The sequence below is a fragment of the Alexandromys fortis genome, unplaced genomic scaffold (genome assembly GCF_014885135.2).
Source record: "Alexandromys fortis isolate MF-2015 unplaced genomic scaffold, M_Fortis_MF-2015_v1.1 scaffold_39, whole genome shotgun sequence".
NCBI classification, from domain to species: Eukaryota; Metazoa; Chordata; class Mammalia; order Rodentia; family Cricetidae; genus Alexandromys; species Alexandromys fortis.
This window is the reverse complement of record NW_026067918.1, coordinates 12392168-12409610: the sequence shown is the minus strand read 5'-3', so window position 1 is coordinate 12409610 and position 17443 is coordinate 12392168. Positions and strand designations below refer to the sequence as shown.

The 17443-nt window shown below is 47.1% G+C and overlaps 1 protein-coding gene across 4 annotated transcripts in view; it reads right to left on the bottom strand.

Annotated features, from left to right (window-relative positions):
• Rptor (regulatory associated protein of MTOR complex 1) overlaps positions 1 to 17443 on the bottom strand; it is a 283595-nt gene that overhangs the window by 140711 nt on the left and 125441 nt on the right. For all 4 annotated transcript variants that reach the window (XM_050140239.1, XM_050140240.1, XM_050140241.1 and 1 more), the window contains one exon: positions 4996 to 5142. In XM_050140239.1, the coding sequence (XP_049996196.1) occupies positions 4996 to 5142 (147 nt within the window). The remainder of the gene's footprint in view (positions 1 to 4995; positions 5143 to 17443) is intronic.

The following is a 17443-nucleotide window of genomic DNA, read 5'->3' as shown; positions in this document are numbered from 1 at the left end:
GCCCAGGAAGACTGCTGTCATCCATCCTCCGGGCTTGGTGCCTGGGCTGCACTAGCAGAACAAAGCCGAGTAACCAGAAGGGAGAGGTGAGTCCAGAACAATCAGCAGGAGCAGGTGAGGAACACTAGTGCCAGGGGAACCCGGAGCCTGGAAGTACCAGCTTCTAATACAAAGGGAAGGAGCGATCTCCCCAGCCCCATACTTGGCAATGTCTGCCATCTTTCAGAATTTCCACACACCAAGCACAAGACTTGACTACAGCTGGGAACAAAAGATAAATATAAGAAAAATCACGGGTGACAGAAATCACATCTGGGAAGATGAGAGGCAAAGGAAAAAGGAGCTCAGAGCCTTAAACATGGAAGTTACTGACCACAGCTGCTGAGACTCGAACAGACCTGCTAACAACAACATTAATGCAGCAAGACTATTACTATTAATCTACTAACAGACATAGCATTAGAAGCATCAAACTGGCTTCTAAATTTGTAACTGTGCACCCATAGAAAAGTGCAGCGCTCAGACCTCATCAGAGAAGTTTCTCTGTGCTGTGAATAGTAACAGAGATGCACAAGTAATCAAAGTGCAAAGAGTGTCAGCTGGGCAGTGGTGGTGCACGCCCTTAATCCCAGCACTCGGGAGGCAGAGTTTGAGGCCAGCCTGGTCTACAGAGTTCCAGGACAGCCAGGACTACAAAGAGAAACTCTGTCTCAAAACAAAGCAAAACAAAACAAAACAACACACACACACACACACACACACACAAAAGCAAGTATCAGTGAAGTGAGTGCTTGGCCATAAAAGGGACATCTACATCACTAACTTCACTCAGAGACCACAGAGGAAGAGAAGGTGATGTGGGAGGTCCTTCTGTGTATGTGCTGCTTTTATTGGATAATGAATAAAGCTGTTTTGGCCAATGGCTTAAAAGGATAAAGTCAGGTGGGGAAATCCGAACAGAGATATATAGCGAGAGTGGGCAGAGTCAAAGAGATGCTAAGTAGCTGCCGAAGGAGACAGTCACCAGATTCTTACCAGTAAGCCACAGCCTCATGCCAATACACAGATTAATAGAAATGGGATAATTTAAGATGCAAGACTTAATTAATAAGCCTGAGCTAATAGGCCAAGCAGTGTTGTAATTAATAAAGTTTCTGTGTGATTATTTGGGCCTGAGTGGACAAGAAACGTGTGAGCAGCCTCTGCCTACAAGGAGGTGGAAAGATTGTTAGAGCCAGAAGCCAGGGAGGACTTGAAAGAGACAGTGTCCTCTGGACACGACAGGGCTACTGCACTGATGAACTCACAACAGCTGTGGTTGCCTGCACACGACCTACACAAGATCAAACCACTCAACAAGACAGAATGGAGCAGGTGTGTGTGTGTGAGTGTGAGACAAGCTCTTACCCCTAACTGAGGAGCTACTCACAGTTAATGGCTTCTGGGAGTGGGAGAGTCAATTTTCTTTAAGAGTATGGCCTCAGTTGATTGACAAAGATGGCCTCACACCATCTTTGTAGGGGGGGGGGCAAGACAAACTGGATTCAGTGGGCTATTTAAAAAGAGCAGGGAGACAGGGAAGTAAGTAGTGGATGGGTCTGAGAGGAGGTTAGGGAGGAGTGGTGTGGTGAATATGATCAAAAGATATTACATAAAATTCCTAAAGAATTAATAAAACGGTATATTAAAATATAGCCAAGGTCACAAACCACAGAGAAGTTAAATACGGCACTACAACTGAGCAGCAGAGAGAGACAGAGGCAGAAGCTGGCAACAAGGACCTGTCAGCTGAGAGGTTTCTCTTTCGAATGCACAATCAGACAAAAATAAACGTTAATTACAACTACCAGACTCTCCACTATCAGGCCTCCATCTGGTTCCTAATTCACTTCTTCCAACCATGTGGGGTTTGGAGATCAAAACACATGCTGTCAGGCTCGATGGTAAGCATCTTATCCACTGAGCCACCTCGCTTGCCCATTTACCTTTTTTTTTTTTTTTTTTGCAACAGGGGTCTCCCTAACTCCCTCCTGGCTGGCTCTGAACCCACCATGTAGTCCAGACAGGTCTTGAACTTGCAACACCCCTGCTTTGGCCTCCTGAGTTGCTGAAATCACAGGTTCGTACTGTTGGGCCTGCAGATCCTCTAATCCTTAAGGAGGAAGCCCCCAATGGCAGCTGTGCTTCTGAACTGTGTAAGGGCAGGAAGCTCGTGCACAAACAACCTAGGCTGTAAAGAGGCCGGCAGGGCCCCTGCCTGGGAAGGGAGAGCCAAGGGCTGCTTTAGTCATCACAAATGTAATCTTTTTAACTTTTAAAGGAGACATAATTATTTTAGTCAAAATTAAAGCACTTATTTTAAAGAACAGTGAAAGCAGAGAGACTTAAAGGCTTTCTTTAATTTTTCAAATTACAAAACCACATGATATAATAAAAAAATAAGAAAGGCTCTTGAGTGGCAGATACCCATTTCCTGGCTCTGATGAAGCGTCAGTCTGCTGCAGTAACTCATGCTTGCTGTTATGAAGCTGCCTTCTCCTTTACCTCCAGAATTCCTCTGAGAGAGACAAGTACACAGCAACCAAACCCCAGGGTCCCAGAGCAAGCACTACACCACCAGAAAACGAAAGCAGATAATCAACCCTTAAAATTTATGTCACTCATGTGTGTGTTTACATTTATTATTTGGGGGCTTCTGGTCCACCCAGCTACTTTTTGGTGTTATAGTTAATCATTTTCACGCTTTTCTGCCCTCCCCCACACACTCCAGACATTTCCCCCAATTGGATCTTGGCTGCCACAAGGACAGGGAGGTTGTCATTCCCATTCAAGTGAAAACCAGAACAGCAGCAAAATACTTCATTCCAAAAACAGGCACAAACCAACTACTGAACAATTTCTATCAGTTCACATATTGCACAACGAAAAGTATCAACAAATATTGCAAATTTACAAAGAAAATGGCCAGCACAGAGACGGGAAGCATGCTGGGTTAGGTCTTTAGTTACTGAAAACAGGCCCCATATATCAGAGACGGGCCTGAGTTCTGGTCTGCACCTCCCCAGTGCAGTGCTGGGACTTCAGGCACGTGCCACCACACCTAGTCAGAAGAGAACACACCAAGACGATAACCTAACAATTTACATAGAATTGTTTCTCTATGTAAGAGTGAAATGACTAACCAACACTAAGGTATTAGCTGGGAGCCAATTTTATAAAATTCTAATATTCTAATTTCCGCTGTTTATGCAAGAGACTGAACAATGGCCAATAATATTAAGTGTGAAAGAGAAACGCAAGCTCAGGCTACACTGCAATTATAAAGAGAATGAAGATAAAAGCTGAGCTAATTATGAAACACATGGCTTAACACGCCACCTCATTCCATGTACTACTGTTTCCTCCGTTTGATCTCCTTCATGATGAATGAGTCCACTCAAACTGGTTTCTTTTTTTAAAAAAAAAAAAAACTTCTAAAAAATGATGCATGTAAGTCACTGTGCTGCACGTAATGAAGTGAACAGTGTTTGTGGCTGATTAATCCTTGGCAACACACAGAGAACACACGTGGTCCTAACAGAGCAGCTCCACGGCGCTGCAAAGCACACACGTGGTCCTGCCAGCAGCTCCACAGCGCTGGAAAGCACACACGTGGTCCTGACAGAGCAGCTCCATAGCGCTGGAAAGCACACACGTGGTCCTGACAGAGCAGCACCAGGGCACTGGAAAGCAGGCTTTTGTAGGGTGCTCGAGCTGCAATCGTGCTTCTGCTGGAAGAGGGTAGGTTCCTGACCACTGCGATTTCATTAACTAGGTGAATGGGCTGACCACTTCTTACAGCTCAGGAACAGGCAGACTACTTGGTAGGCAGGCAGGAGGAGTCTTTGGTACCTTTGTTGACATTATAAATTAAAACAAAATTCTTTAAATATTTTTACTTGGAATCTACAGACACAAAGTGCCTCTTGGCACTGGGGTATTCACTGCTGGTGAGCTGGCCTGGCCTGGGCAAACCTGACGAGATGGCGGCTAACAAACAGCAGTTGTTCCCTCCTCTTAAGAGGCCTGGGAGCAATGCTGTGGCGCTCAGTTACACTCTGAAGGGGAAAGGGCATTATTTTATCAGTCACTTCTACACAGGGCTAAATTCACACATATAAAATATTGAACAGTAGATATGTTAACCTTAAGTTTTACTAAACAGAATTTCAAATTTTGTTGCTGACTCCCTCAGTACTCTCCTCTGACGAAATGCAAAAAACATAACAAACACGTTGAAACTGAATAAATCCAAAAAGGCTCGAGGAAACACACTGAAGGCGATTTTTTTGTTCTTGGATTGAGAACTTCCTGTGCTGCAACCAATCAGAACTCATGAGCCCCCAGAGGCAGAGCCTTTCACTAGCGCCTCTGTGCAGCCCACTGGATGGAGGCCTCTTAATTGAAACTGCCTCTTCAATTTCTCTTTAGAACTCACTGTTTAATTTAACCATCAAATATTAATTAAAACAACCGGGCAAAACATCACTTCATTATCCAAGCAGCTCCCAGACTCCAATTCCCAACAATGGACCTACCTAGCAGCTGTTTTGGTTTTACCATTTAGTTGCTTGGGTTAAAAGACATAAAACTTAAAAGGGGGAAATGGAACAATAGCCAAGGATACCTGCGGAAACGAAGACTAGAATGAAAGAAACGAGCCCGTTTTTCAACACTAGCTTCAGAGGAAAACCACTGACGTACAGATCTGCCCTATTAACATCACCTAACATTCAGATTAAAATGGCACGCACATGGGGCATAAGAAGCACCTCCCCAGCTCTCACCCAACGTCCCACCTCAGCCTCAACAGTGAGCCTTCTGTCACACAAAGACCCAGCTTCCCAGTTTCCTACAGCACCTTATCCACACAGGCTCAAACATGCCCACACCCCCACACGCACACACATGCACGTCCACACATGCACTCACGGTGCTGGCCTTTGATTACCTCACCTCCAGCTCTTGCTCCCGCTGCAGTGCAAACTGCTTGAAGGACTTCACGATGAGGCCAGCATTGGAGCAGTCGTAGACGAAGATGGATGGGCTACCCATCCACGTCTGCAGGTCATATATGGACAGAGGGATGTACTGTGTGTAGTTCTGGAAAACAAGCACAGGTCACATGGTTATGCGGACATTTCAAGAGCCCCGGCTGCTGACTAGCACCTGACACCGGAGGAAGCAGGGCACAGTGTCTGGTTGTGAGCAGCCACTCCTCACTATATATATATAGAGAGAGAAAAGCACACACCGAGTTTCACTTCCACGGCTGTGACATCTTACTCCAGCAATACCACAGGGCAGGAGCTGTTCGCGCTCACGCCAGCAGCCTTTATACTCTGGATTCAACAGCTCCCGCCCAGAGACAGTGAATGGGAACTCACACCCACTCTGGAAGCCCTTCCTCCCATCCCCCAGCCATGGCATCTGCATGACCCTGAGCTGATCACACAACAGTGACATACTGACACGAAGTGACTGAGGGGTACTGTTTACCTGACTGCTAGTAGGTAACAGGAGAGAAAATTCTAGTCTAATGAAAGGCTTAAAAGCCTCTTTTAAGCCAATGCTTTAAGGCAATTATTTCAAAACAAAACAAACCAACACGACAACAAAAAAAAAAAAAAACTACCCTGTAGTTACTCACCCTTGCTTGGACATCAACAGTTAAGTGGTGAACCAGACAGTTGGTTCCTAGTAGCTAAGTCACAAACACTAACTCTGGAGTTAACTACAGTTAACACAAGACAAGACAGCCAAATAAGGCCTGCAGAGAAGGAGTGTCCAGGGCCAGCAGGAGCTTGCCCCACACAACAGAGAGCCAGGCACAGCCTTCTCCCAAGGACAACACGAGTGCTGCCAGCTCTGGCAAGGAGCACTCCATCCAGGCTCTGGCTCTTCCTCCTGTCACTGTCCTCATTTGGCAGATTGTTTACAATCACAGGACTCTGAGAGAACACCTGGAAATGTTCTCTCTAAATAAACACTCCCCGAAGGATGCTAAAGACACCGGTTCCTGCCAATGGCTCTATACAGCAATGCCAGCCCCATCAAGATGCCCGAGGGGCTTTTCCTCTAATGGAATTTGACAAGCTGATTCTGAAGTAAGTGCAGAAGAGAAACGGCACAAAATTAGGGGGAAAGAGTTTAATAAAGAATAATGAATAGAGATTCGCACTAGCAGATATTAGATAGGCTATAAATTTATGTAATTACAGGCTGGTATTAGTGAGGGCGAGACAAACAAAGCAACAGAGAGAAGGCCCAGAAACAGACCCACATATATAACTGTAATGAAACAGAGAGAATGAATGATTCGATGGGTAATGCTGGAATCTAACTAACCATCTGATATTGCCTCACACATGCTGTACCCAAAAAAGCAGCGAGAATTTAAAAGTGTAAAAGCAGAATATTTTTATTTACTGAGATGTAAGAAAAACCATCTTAAACAAGTCACAAAATCTAGAGGTTTGAAAGAAACAGGAGATATAAACACACACTTTGACTGGCAGCTTTGGAAGAAGGAGTCACAACAGAGCTGACAAGAGATTTATGTCTAGAAGGTGTGTGTGAGCTTTTGCTGCAGACCAGCAATGGTCAGGTGAATGAGATGCACAGCAAACGGAGTAACAAGAAACATCAATGGCGGTGAGTGGGGAGCGAGCTGTGCACGAGCTGTGCAGCATCAACTGAATGGCAGCCAAAGGGAGTCACTCTACCCACCCTCCTACACAATTCTGTCTGCTTTTCTTCAGCAGAATTGAAAGAAAGATAAAAGATAAATGATGCTTCATAATGACAAAGATTATGTTTAACTCAATGCTGGTGGGAGCAGAAATTAATCAAAAAACTTTGGAAAACAATTAGTCAGTACTGATCAAATTTAAAATCGCCATCGCTGGGTGGTGACACATGTCTTAATCCCAGCACTTGGGGAGGCAGAGGCAGGGGGATCTCTGTGAGTTTAAGGCCAGCCTGGTCTACAGAGTGAGTTCCAGGACAGTCAGTGCTACACAGAGAAACCCTGTCTCAAAAAACAAAAACAAAGGGGACTGGAGAGATGGCTCAGCGGTGAAGAACACTGACTGCTCTTCCAGAGGACGCGGGTTCAATTCCCAGCACCCACATGGCAGCTCACAACTGTCTGAAGATCCAGTTCCAGGGGATCTGACACCTTCACACCAATGCACATAAAATAAAGTTAAATAAACCATCAGAAATGTTTAAAAAAAAAAACAAAGAAACAAAAAAGCCCCACCCTTTTATCAGCTTCCACATGTCCCTACAGAAACTCCAGCATTTCCACAAACAACACTAGTGACGCTGTGACCCACTATGGCCTGAGAGCTATCTTCTGCCCTTCCATTCTGCAGGAGAACCTTGGGTGAGGACATGTCAGCTTCTTTTGCTGCTAAGACCAGAACCTGGCCAAGAACATGTGACTAGAGCTACATCCCACATCCCAATTACAAGTGTTGTCCTCAATGCTCACCTTGGGACGTGGATCCTGGCCAGTCTCTGGTCACACATAGGACAGCAGTCAAGGGAGGACAGAGCCCAGGCCCCAAATGGCCCACAGAGACAAATAAAATTCTACTTACACTTCATAAACCCTCAAATGAAGAAGTTTAACCTGCAACTCACCTGGATCCTCACAGAGTTCACACAAAACAATCAACAGACACGCTGGACAGGGAGGCGGGCGGGTGGTCTGTGGCAGGAGGACTGCACGTGCCCAGGAGCTTGAGAACAGGCTAGTCAGACACTAAGACCAGGTTTCACAAAAACAAATGAACCAGACACAAGCAGAGGCAGAGCGGAGCTCATTCTTCCACACTCTAGAGGGCTGCGCCTCACTGTAAGCTGAATTTGTTCTTATAAAGAATCATGTGGAAAGGTATGGATAGCTTCCTAATGATTTTTGAAATGTAAATTTTAAAATATCATACACACACCTACCCATAAAACATGACCCTGGTTTATGTGTCAAAAAAGAACGTGGGCGTGAAGGAGCCCTGCCGTGCACACCACGACTATGAAGGAATTCCAAACATCACAGCTGCTGCCCCTTCTAGGTAAGTGTTCTCTTTACAAGACAGGATGCACACAGGACGCCCTCCTGCTGCTGGGGGGGAGCATGTTCTAGGACGGCAGTGACAGGCCTCAAGCCCCTCTCGGGCTGCAGTGTATGAGCAAGGCTTCATCTGTGATGCAGCAAAGGTCTCCCCAGCTCTCCCAGGCTGGGGGCCAAAAGTCAGAGCCTGTAACGTGCAGAGCCCAACACCAGCAGCGAGAAGGTGGCAGCCTGCAATCAGCTGTTTGAGCAATCCTACACACTCCAGGCCCCAACAGGAAGGGGATGCAGCTCATAGAGTCTGGGCAGCTGCTGATGTCATCCATACTGTGTTATGGGTGTGAGCCCACAGGACGCACACGCAGCAAACAAGCATGAAATAAAGTAAGTCTGCTTTTTACATCTGCAAAGTTACATTTAGATTTTTAAATCACCGAGTTAATTAGTGTTGACTTATTAAAATAATGAAGGCCAGATGCATTAGAAAAACCTTAACAACTGCCCCTTTCCTCTTTCCTGATATAACACAAGGTACAGGCGACCACCCTAGCAGACCCTAAGAGCCTTCTCTATTTGCTGGTACTCACCCATAAGGTAGCATGGCAAAGAGCCCAAGGACTTCTACATTGGTCTTGGCCCTATACCTTTAGTTACGAGGGACTTTCATTGCATTCCGTCCGTGTAGGTGTCTCCCAAAGTGGATGCCTTAAATACATCAACATGCCTCTCTAAAGACGGGTTACACGATAGGGAGAAGGCCCTGAAGCCTGTCTAAAAGGGGACTGCTCTATGGTCACTTGCCACGGTGACTTCTCCGCCTCCATCCAGTGCCACCACTGTGCACTGTGCCATGCACAGTAAGCATCTCTGGCTTTAAACACCCAGGCCAGAATCACTTAGTCCTCACCATCTGAAGGATCTCCTGATGTTGTCAAACACCCCTAAAGAAAAGCTCCCTGGCTGGAAGGGGAGACAGTTTCATCAGAACCATTAGCTGCATGGTTTAGTGAGACGACAGACTCAGAAGGCTGTGATCCCCCAGGGAAGGAGAACCCACTGCATTAAATCACCATGAAGAGAATGACCTTTGAGAGCTAATCCTCACTAATAAGCAAATGGGGCTTCCAGTACCCATCCTGGAAAGATCACCAGGGGTTTGTCAAGCTCCAGGCCAGAATTAAGGCACTGGAAACCGTCCAAGTACAGTTTTGAACACAGCCTCAGCACCCAGGGGAACAAAAATCAGAGACACCACATGCTCGTTGGGAACATGCTCCTAGACGCTCCCATGGCAGGCGGGGGCACAGTCCAGCATTCAGAAGCCCTGGGCACAGCAAAACCGGGACCCAGCCAGGGGCTGTGAGCAGAAGGCCAGCTCCACATCCACCTAAACTGAGAGCAGAGAAGCCCGAATCAAAGAGCCAGAAATGGGTTTACATACGCATTCACTAAAATCCACTTTCGCAGACAGTGTATTGATTGGCGCACGCCTTTAATCCCAGTGATCTCTGTGAGTTCGAGGCCAGCATGGTCTACAGAGCTAGTTACAGGACAGCTAGAGAGACACAGAGAAAACTTGTCTTGGAAAAAACAAATCCACTTTCTTTGAAAGATTATAATTAAACATGGCAGGAGGGAGTCCACTTGCTTTATCAGACTATGACTGCAGACTGTGTCAACCACAGCAGCCATGGCTGGGGAAACCTTCCCATGAGAGCCAAGGCAGCACCAGGAAATGCATGCACTGCATCAGCGGTCAGACTTCTGGGAAGAGTGACGTTCTGACCGCAATTGTGGAGCAGATGGCAATGCCCAACACCTCCTACGCCTGGCACTGCCACAACAGTCAGCACAGAAGGCAAAGGTGACCAACAGGCCACCAAGCAGTGGGTGACAGAGAAGGCAGGGGATGGAGCAGTAAGTAGGACAACACAGCCGCATCGCAGCCCTACCACTGTACCCTGGACAGGCAAACCTGGTCACATGGGGAACGATGGCTCTGACATGCAGGAAAGGAGTGCCATCAAGACCCCTAGGGAGTGCTGGGCCGACAGGTGCCACTGGCCCACAAGCTTCTAAGATATGGCTGCTGGAATAGGTACATCCCACCACGTCACACTTCCCGAAACTTCTACCAGGTATGGCTATGGACAGTGGTGTACAGAGGATGCTCTCCCAGGCTTGGTCACGGCATCAAGCCTCAAAAACACCATCACGACTGCCACCATCGACCTTTTCACACGGCTGAATGGCATCAGCGTCATAACGGCAGAAGCAGTTATCATGGGGCAGGGGGCGTGGTGAGCTTCCACCTGACACAGAAATCGGCCCAGACAGCAGGTGACTCACATGGCCAGCTGCAGCCTCTGTTTACCTCTTTCCCCTGTGCTCTCTTCTACCCTTTGTTCCTCCCCTGGTTCCCCCGAGTCCGCTAAGTCAACAGCTCTCGCTCTCAGCAGACAGGATCTCCCATACAGTCCCTTTCCTCGTGCTTCACTCTGCCAGGGAACAGGTGATAAATCTACAAGCAGAGTTGCTTCCTCCTGCAATAGCAACCACTCCGTAGCCGTCCGTATCTTCAAGCATCACTGCATCAGCTAACAGCATCCTCCAATCCCATGCTCTTTTCAATTGTTGCAAAATTCACACTATACAATAAAGAATAGATCATTCAAGAACACCAGCAGAATTCTTGCAAGCTCTGCCTGCTCCAGCCCCAAGTCCCTCACTCCCCATTTGCTTGCTAAAGTTTGGATTCTCTGCAACACACAAGTGCAGAAATACAGACCCACCTAGCAAAGGTTAGCCCTTGCAAAACTCTACCCAACTCTAGCCACCACAAACACCTAGAGCACTGACACCCAACCGTGATAAACACACCAACAGCACACATCTTGGCTTCTAAGTATAATTCTTGGGTGGGCCTAGGTTCTGTGCGGAAACGTCTAACACCAGGGTTGGTTACAGCATGAGGAGCTGTAAAGAGGGTGCTCGAAGAATGAGGACATATCAAAAAGACTGCATGTGGTGTACTGTGAGAATCAAAGTATCTTAAACTAATCAGAAGAGAGGAAGAGGGCAGTGGTGGCGCACGCTTTTAATCCCAGCAATCAGGAGGCAGAGGCAGGCGGATCTCTGTGAGTTTGAGGCCAGCCTGGTCTACAAGAGTGAGTTCCAGGACAGGCTCCAAAGCAACAGAGAAACCCTGTCTCCAAAACACCCCCCCAAAACAAAACAAAGGAAGGGATGGAAAGGAAAACACTGCACACCTACCAGACACCAGAGCCATCTTGATGCTGGTGGCCAAAGATGGAATAATTTTTGTAATAGAAAATCGTGTTGGGGGCTGGAGAGATGGCTCGGTGGTTAGGAGCAGACTGCTCTTCCGGAGGACCAGGGTTCAGTTCCCAGCGCCCACATGGCAGCTCACAACTGTCTGAAGATCAGTTCCAGGGGATCTGACACTTCACACCAATGCACATAAAATAAAGTTAAATAAACCATAAAAAAAATACTTAAGCCTGGCGGTGGTGGCGCACGCCTTTAATCCCAGCACTATTTATATTTAAAAAACCAATTACATATTTTAAAAAAAAGAGAAAATCATGTTATTAAATCATAACATACACAAAAATAAAATATGTGGGGGCTGGAGAGATGGCTCATCTGTTAAAAGCACTGGCTGCTCTTTCAGAGGACACGGAGTTCAATTCCCAGCACCTACATGGCAGCTCACAGCTGTCTGTAACTCCAGTTTCAGGGAATCTCACACCTTCACACCAATGCACATAAAATAAACTTAAATAAATTATTAAAATAAAATAAAATATGTATAAGCCCACTACTAACCAACTGTGAGAGAAATGAAAAGCAGATGAGGCCAGCTAACAGCCTGAAGACAGAGGCGGTGGTGTCCCTGCTGGAGTGCAGAAGAGGAGCAGGACACCGTTTAAGGACAGGCAGCATGTGCAGGGACGCTTCAGAGCATCTCTGTGGTGTCCACTGGTGACCAGAAGAAACCAAAGCATCAACTAGCCAAGCCATGCGGTGGCACCACCGTAACAGTGAGCACTGCCAGCCAGAAAGTCAACTTTCAGGAGCTGCTTCTCTCCTCCCCTGTCAGTCTCCTACTGCCCGTCCTTAGGACATCATGGCTGACAACACGCACACCGACACACAGATTGTTCTTACCCACCCCCCGCAGAATATTGTTTATTTTACCCTTTAAATGTAACTTCACCCAACACCGTGTGTGCTCATGGAACACAGAGTAGCATTTCAACAACTGTGTATAGTATGTGGCTATCAGTCACTACACTAACTCATCCGTCATCCCGGTCCTCTTTGTGAAGAAACATTAAAACCTTCCCCCTGCTGTGTGATCAATTCACTGACCTGCTGTGTGCTCAGAGATATCAGAAGTCACTTCCTGGCTATCCCTGTCCCTTCTCCTCCCCTCCACCCCCGCTCTAGATCACAGTTCTGTTGTGGGAGCGCAGGGCACCAGCCTCTCTGTGCTGGACGTCAGGCTGCACTCGGCTACTGGCAAGCGACAGGCCTCCCATCTCTGAGCAGCTCCTCCTTCCCTGACATTTCTGGCAGTTACTGATTTCATGTTGCTCATAAATGACCTCCTCCTACCTCAGACTAGGACCTACTCACTGACCAATGGCCAGTGGGTCCTAAGAGGGACAGCAGGGTTACCGACGCACACCTCCTCTCCAGTGCTGTCAGAGCGGGGTTCCATAGCAGCCAGAATGTGCTCCCTGCCCCAAGCTGTCACCAGAGGGTCTCCACGACACACGACAAACAAGGACCACACAGTTGTCACCTCACAGACCGAGCCATCAACGCAGGCTCAGACCACCTTAGACTCTGGCTGAGCCTTGCTCACCACCAGTCCTGGTCTCACTTGAGATTGTTACATCGTAAGGCTGAAAACGCAGATCTGCTGCAGAAAATGGACTGCTACCATCCACAAGCAAGCAGACATTTTTTTTATTATTATTAATGACTGGTCTATCTGCATGCACAGAAGAGGACACCAGATCCCACCATAGATGGTTGTGAGCCACCATGTGGTTGCTGAGAATTGAATTCAGGACCTCTAGAAGAGCAGTCAGTGCTCTTAACCTCTGAGCCATGTTTCAAGTTCCCAAACAGATATTTCTTAAACATGCAACATTTACTTAAAGAAAATACCTAGCTATAGAATGCCCAATTTCTTTTCTTTTTTAATGTGTGAGGTGTTTTGTCTGCACGTCTATGTGTGTGTGGAGTACCCACAGAGGGCAGAAGAGGTTGTCAGATCCCCTAAAAACGGAGTTACAAGCCATTGTCAGCCATTATATTGGTGCTGGGAATCAAACCTGGGTTTTCTGAAGAGCAGTCAGTACTCTTAACCATTGAGCCATTATCTCTCCAGCCCCAGAAAGCTCCAATCTCTAAGCAGCAGTTGAAGTAGGATTCCCAGGTGCTTGCTTTGGCAAGTGCATGAGAACATGTGTTAGGCAGCCTGCAGATGGCCAGGAGGCTGGTCCAGAGTCTAGTCAGCTGACAGTCTTACACAGTATAGTGAAGACTCCATGGATCGACACAAATACACACACTTCTGTTTGTCTTGCTCCTTTTCATTTTTTTAAACATTCAGTCCAAATATACTGACAGAAGGATTCTTTATAAAGAAAATAAAAGTAGTCGGGCAATGGTGGCGCCAGCCTTTGGTGCCAGCACTCTGGAGGCAGAGATAGGCATAAAGGAGAATGCAAAAGGCAAGTCATCTAAGACATGAGTGATGCCATCATTCATCAAAACAAACAAAAGGTAATCAGGAGGGAAAGTGTAGACCCACAGCCCCACGTGACCGAGATGCACAGCGGGAAGGCCAGCTGCAACAGCGAGCAAACCCGAGGGAGGAGGACGCAAAGTGGAAAGGGGTGGGAAGTGAGGGTCCACCTGATGGAAACAAGGAGAGACTGTGAAGCAGGCTGCATCACCCAGGCTCTCCCCAACCCCCAGCTCCCTCCACACAGTCAGAGGAATACTGCATCAAGTGTCTTACAAATGTCGTTTTTAGTGGCTCTAGAAACAGCTTTATTAAAAAGCTGTTAAAATGTGGGTGAAGGTAAGTATACCTTTCAGCACCAGGGAATTTCTTTATAAATTTATAAAGAAGAGAAAATGCTGATGTTTCCCAGGCGTTCTCTAAAGAAACAGACTTATTTATTTATTGCTTTTTGAGGCAGGGTTTCTCTGTGTAACAGCCCTGGCTGTCCTGGAACTCACTCTGTAGACTAGCCTGGCCTTGAACTCACAGAGATCCACCTGCCTCTGCCTCCTGAGTGCTGGGATTAAAGGCGCATCACCTTCAGGCAAGAAGCAGAATTTTTGCTATAGACTTTCTGTTACTGTAAGCAAATGCAAGAATGGTCAATCTCACAATAAAATTCAGGCTTTTATCTTGACTCTTCTGCATTACCTCAAAGTAACAATTTCAACAAATGATAATGGTATCTGGTGTGGGTGATAGAATTACAAAAGCTACAAATAAATTTTCTCCAACAAATGCATATTTTAAAATCTATGTGATCAGTCGGGGGCAGTGGTGGTGCACATTTTTAATCCCAGCACTCAGGAGGCAGAGGCAGGTGGACATCTGTAGGGGTATGTCACTCTTATTTTAATAAATAAAACCTGCCTGAGAATCAGAAAAGCAAACAGCCACAATGGCCAGCTTTACAGACCAGGCAGCAATAACACACACCTTTATTCCCAGTAGCCACACTAGTCTGCCGTAGAAACCAGGTGATAGAGGTATATACCCTTAATCCCAGAAATAGAGAGGATTATAAAATGGGAGGAAACAGCTCTAGGTCAGTCTCATTCTGAGATTCCTGGAGGCAGGATTGCCAATTTGGGCTGAGGTAAAGGTAAGCGCCAGTGGCTGTTTTGCTTTTCAAACTTTCAGGTTGAACCCCAATTTCTCACTCTGAGTTTTTATTAATTGTGCTTCATTTGGTGCCCAACTGAGCTAGCCAGGCCATGCAGTGTTTATTGAACTAATATGAGTGACAGATCTTTAAAGTGTACAAGAGCATTACCCTACAGCATGGACCTCTGAGTTCAAGGCCAGTCTAGTTCAGCCAGGGCTACACAAAAAAGCCTGTATCAAAACAAAAACAAAACAAAAAACACCTCTCTGATCTGATCTGTCTTTCAACAGAAGCAGTAGCTACCTATCTGCTCCATCCAGAGGAGCAGCATCTATTTACCCGATAGAGACAATGTCATGTAAAAATCTAACATACAAACTATATGTGCTTGTGTCTGTATGTGCGTGTGTGTTTGTGTAATCTTGAGAACAGTATCTGTAGCTGCTCGTGGAGTGTACGGTCCCTTACCTATGAGAAAGGAAAGGCAAAGGCAATGATAACAACAAAAGTGCAAACGCCCTCAGCATTAAGGACTCTAAGGCCCTGAAGCTCAGTGTGGAAGTCACTGACAGCCACGTGTGCCTTATGATGTGGGAGTGTCATATCAATCTGTTGATTTCATTGGCTGAGCAATAAAGAAACTGCTTGGCTGGCCCTCATAGGTAAAAGCATAGATGGGAGGAGAAAACAGAATAGGATGCTGGGTGGAAGAGGAAGTGAGGTCAGACTCTGCTCTGCTCCCGGAGAGACCCGACAGCTCTGCTGAAGCAGAGACGCCATGCTCAGCTCTCCCAGGCAGATGCACGCAATGAAGCTCCTCCAATCCCGGATGGATGTAGGCTAGAATCTTCCCGGTAAGTGCACCTTGGGGTGCTTACACACATCATTAGAAATGAGCTAGTCCAGGTGCGAGAATTAGCCTGTAAGGGTTAGAGTTCATGGGCCAAGCAGTTCTTAAATGAATACAGTTTGTGTGTTGTTATTTCGGGCATGAGCTAGCCAAGCGGCTGGGGTGTTGGGGACGCAACCCCGCTGCCGCTCCTATTTCAACAGCCTTACAAGTATCACTTCACAATACCCAGCATCTCTGGGCCATCCTCACCTGCGGCTGGCTCCTGAGCATCCAGGAACAGTCGGAGAGTCCCAGCTATTGAGAGCATTCCCTGAAAACTTATCAGTTGCCCTGTCAAAGTCCCAAAGTCCAGACTGATGGGAACTGTATCTCACTGCATCGTTGGGTGGTCCCTCCCCAGCCTCCTCCACATTTAACTCTTGCTTCTTCTCCCTCTCTGGCTTAGTGTTTTCTGCAGCCATGACGAAATGTGATCAGTTGGGCAATGGATGAAGAAATGGACTTCTCGCAGCTCGAGGGTGCTGGTGTGCTGGCACTTGCCGAGGCTTCTTCCCGCTTATAAAATCACATGTGCTCACACAGGGCCCCCCTTACTTTTGTTCCACAGACCCCATTACATCTCTGTGGATCTTCCCGATCCCCAGATCTCACCCTCTTCCCTCAGGCCACTTGCTGGGGACCCAATACCACCTGTCCGACTTCTCCTAAGTACACGCTCACAGCGCAGGCCCACGTCATACCCAGGCAGAGATGGCCACCAGCCCCTGCTTCATCCTGGTCACAAGCAGGCCTTAGCTGCCTTCAGCTCGATCTGCAGCCTACCACACTGTACACCACTACGTCCTCAACACTCAGGTTCACCTTGGCGCCTGGACTTTAGTGTACCACCATGTTTGTCCTTTGCTGTCTCCCCAAATCCATTAGTCAAGAAGCAGAGGAGGGTGGGAGCTCAGAAGCCGCCTGGCCACGCCCCTTCCCCAGCAACCTGTGAAGTCTCTTTTCTATGTATGTATGTATGTATGTATGTATTTATTTATTTATTTAAGATTTCTGTCTCTTCCCCGCCACCGCCTCCCATTTCCCTCCCCCTCCTCCAATGAAGTCCCCCTTCCTCGTCAGCTCAAAGAGCAATCAGGGTTCCCTGCCCTGTCGGAAGTCCAAGGATCACCCACCTCCATCCAGGTCTAGTAAGGTGAGCATCCAAACTGCCTAGGCTCCCACAAAGCCAGTACGTGCAGTAGGATCAAAAACCCATTGCCATTGTTCTTGGGTTTTCAGTAGTCCTCATTGTCCGCTATGTTCAGCGAGTCCGGTTTTAACCCAGGCTTTTTCAGATCCAGGCCAGCTGGCCTTGGTGAGTTCCCGATAGAACATCCCCATTGTATCAGTGTGTGGGTGCCCCCCCATTGCGGTCCTGAGTTCCTTGCTTGTGCTCTTTCTCCTTCTGCTCCTGATTTGGACCTTGAGATTTCAGTCCGGTGCTCCAATGTGGGTCTCTGTCTCCTTTCATCGCCTGATGAAGGTTAATATTTAGGAGGA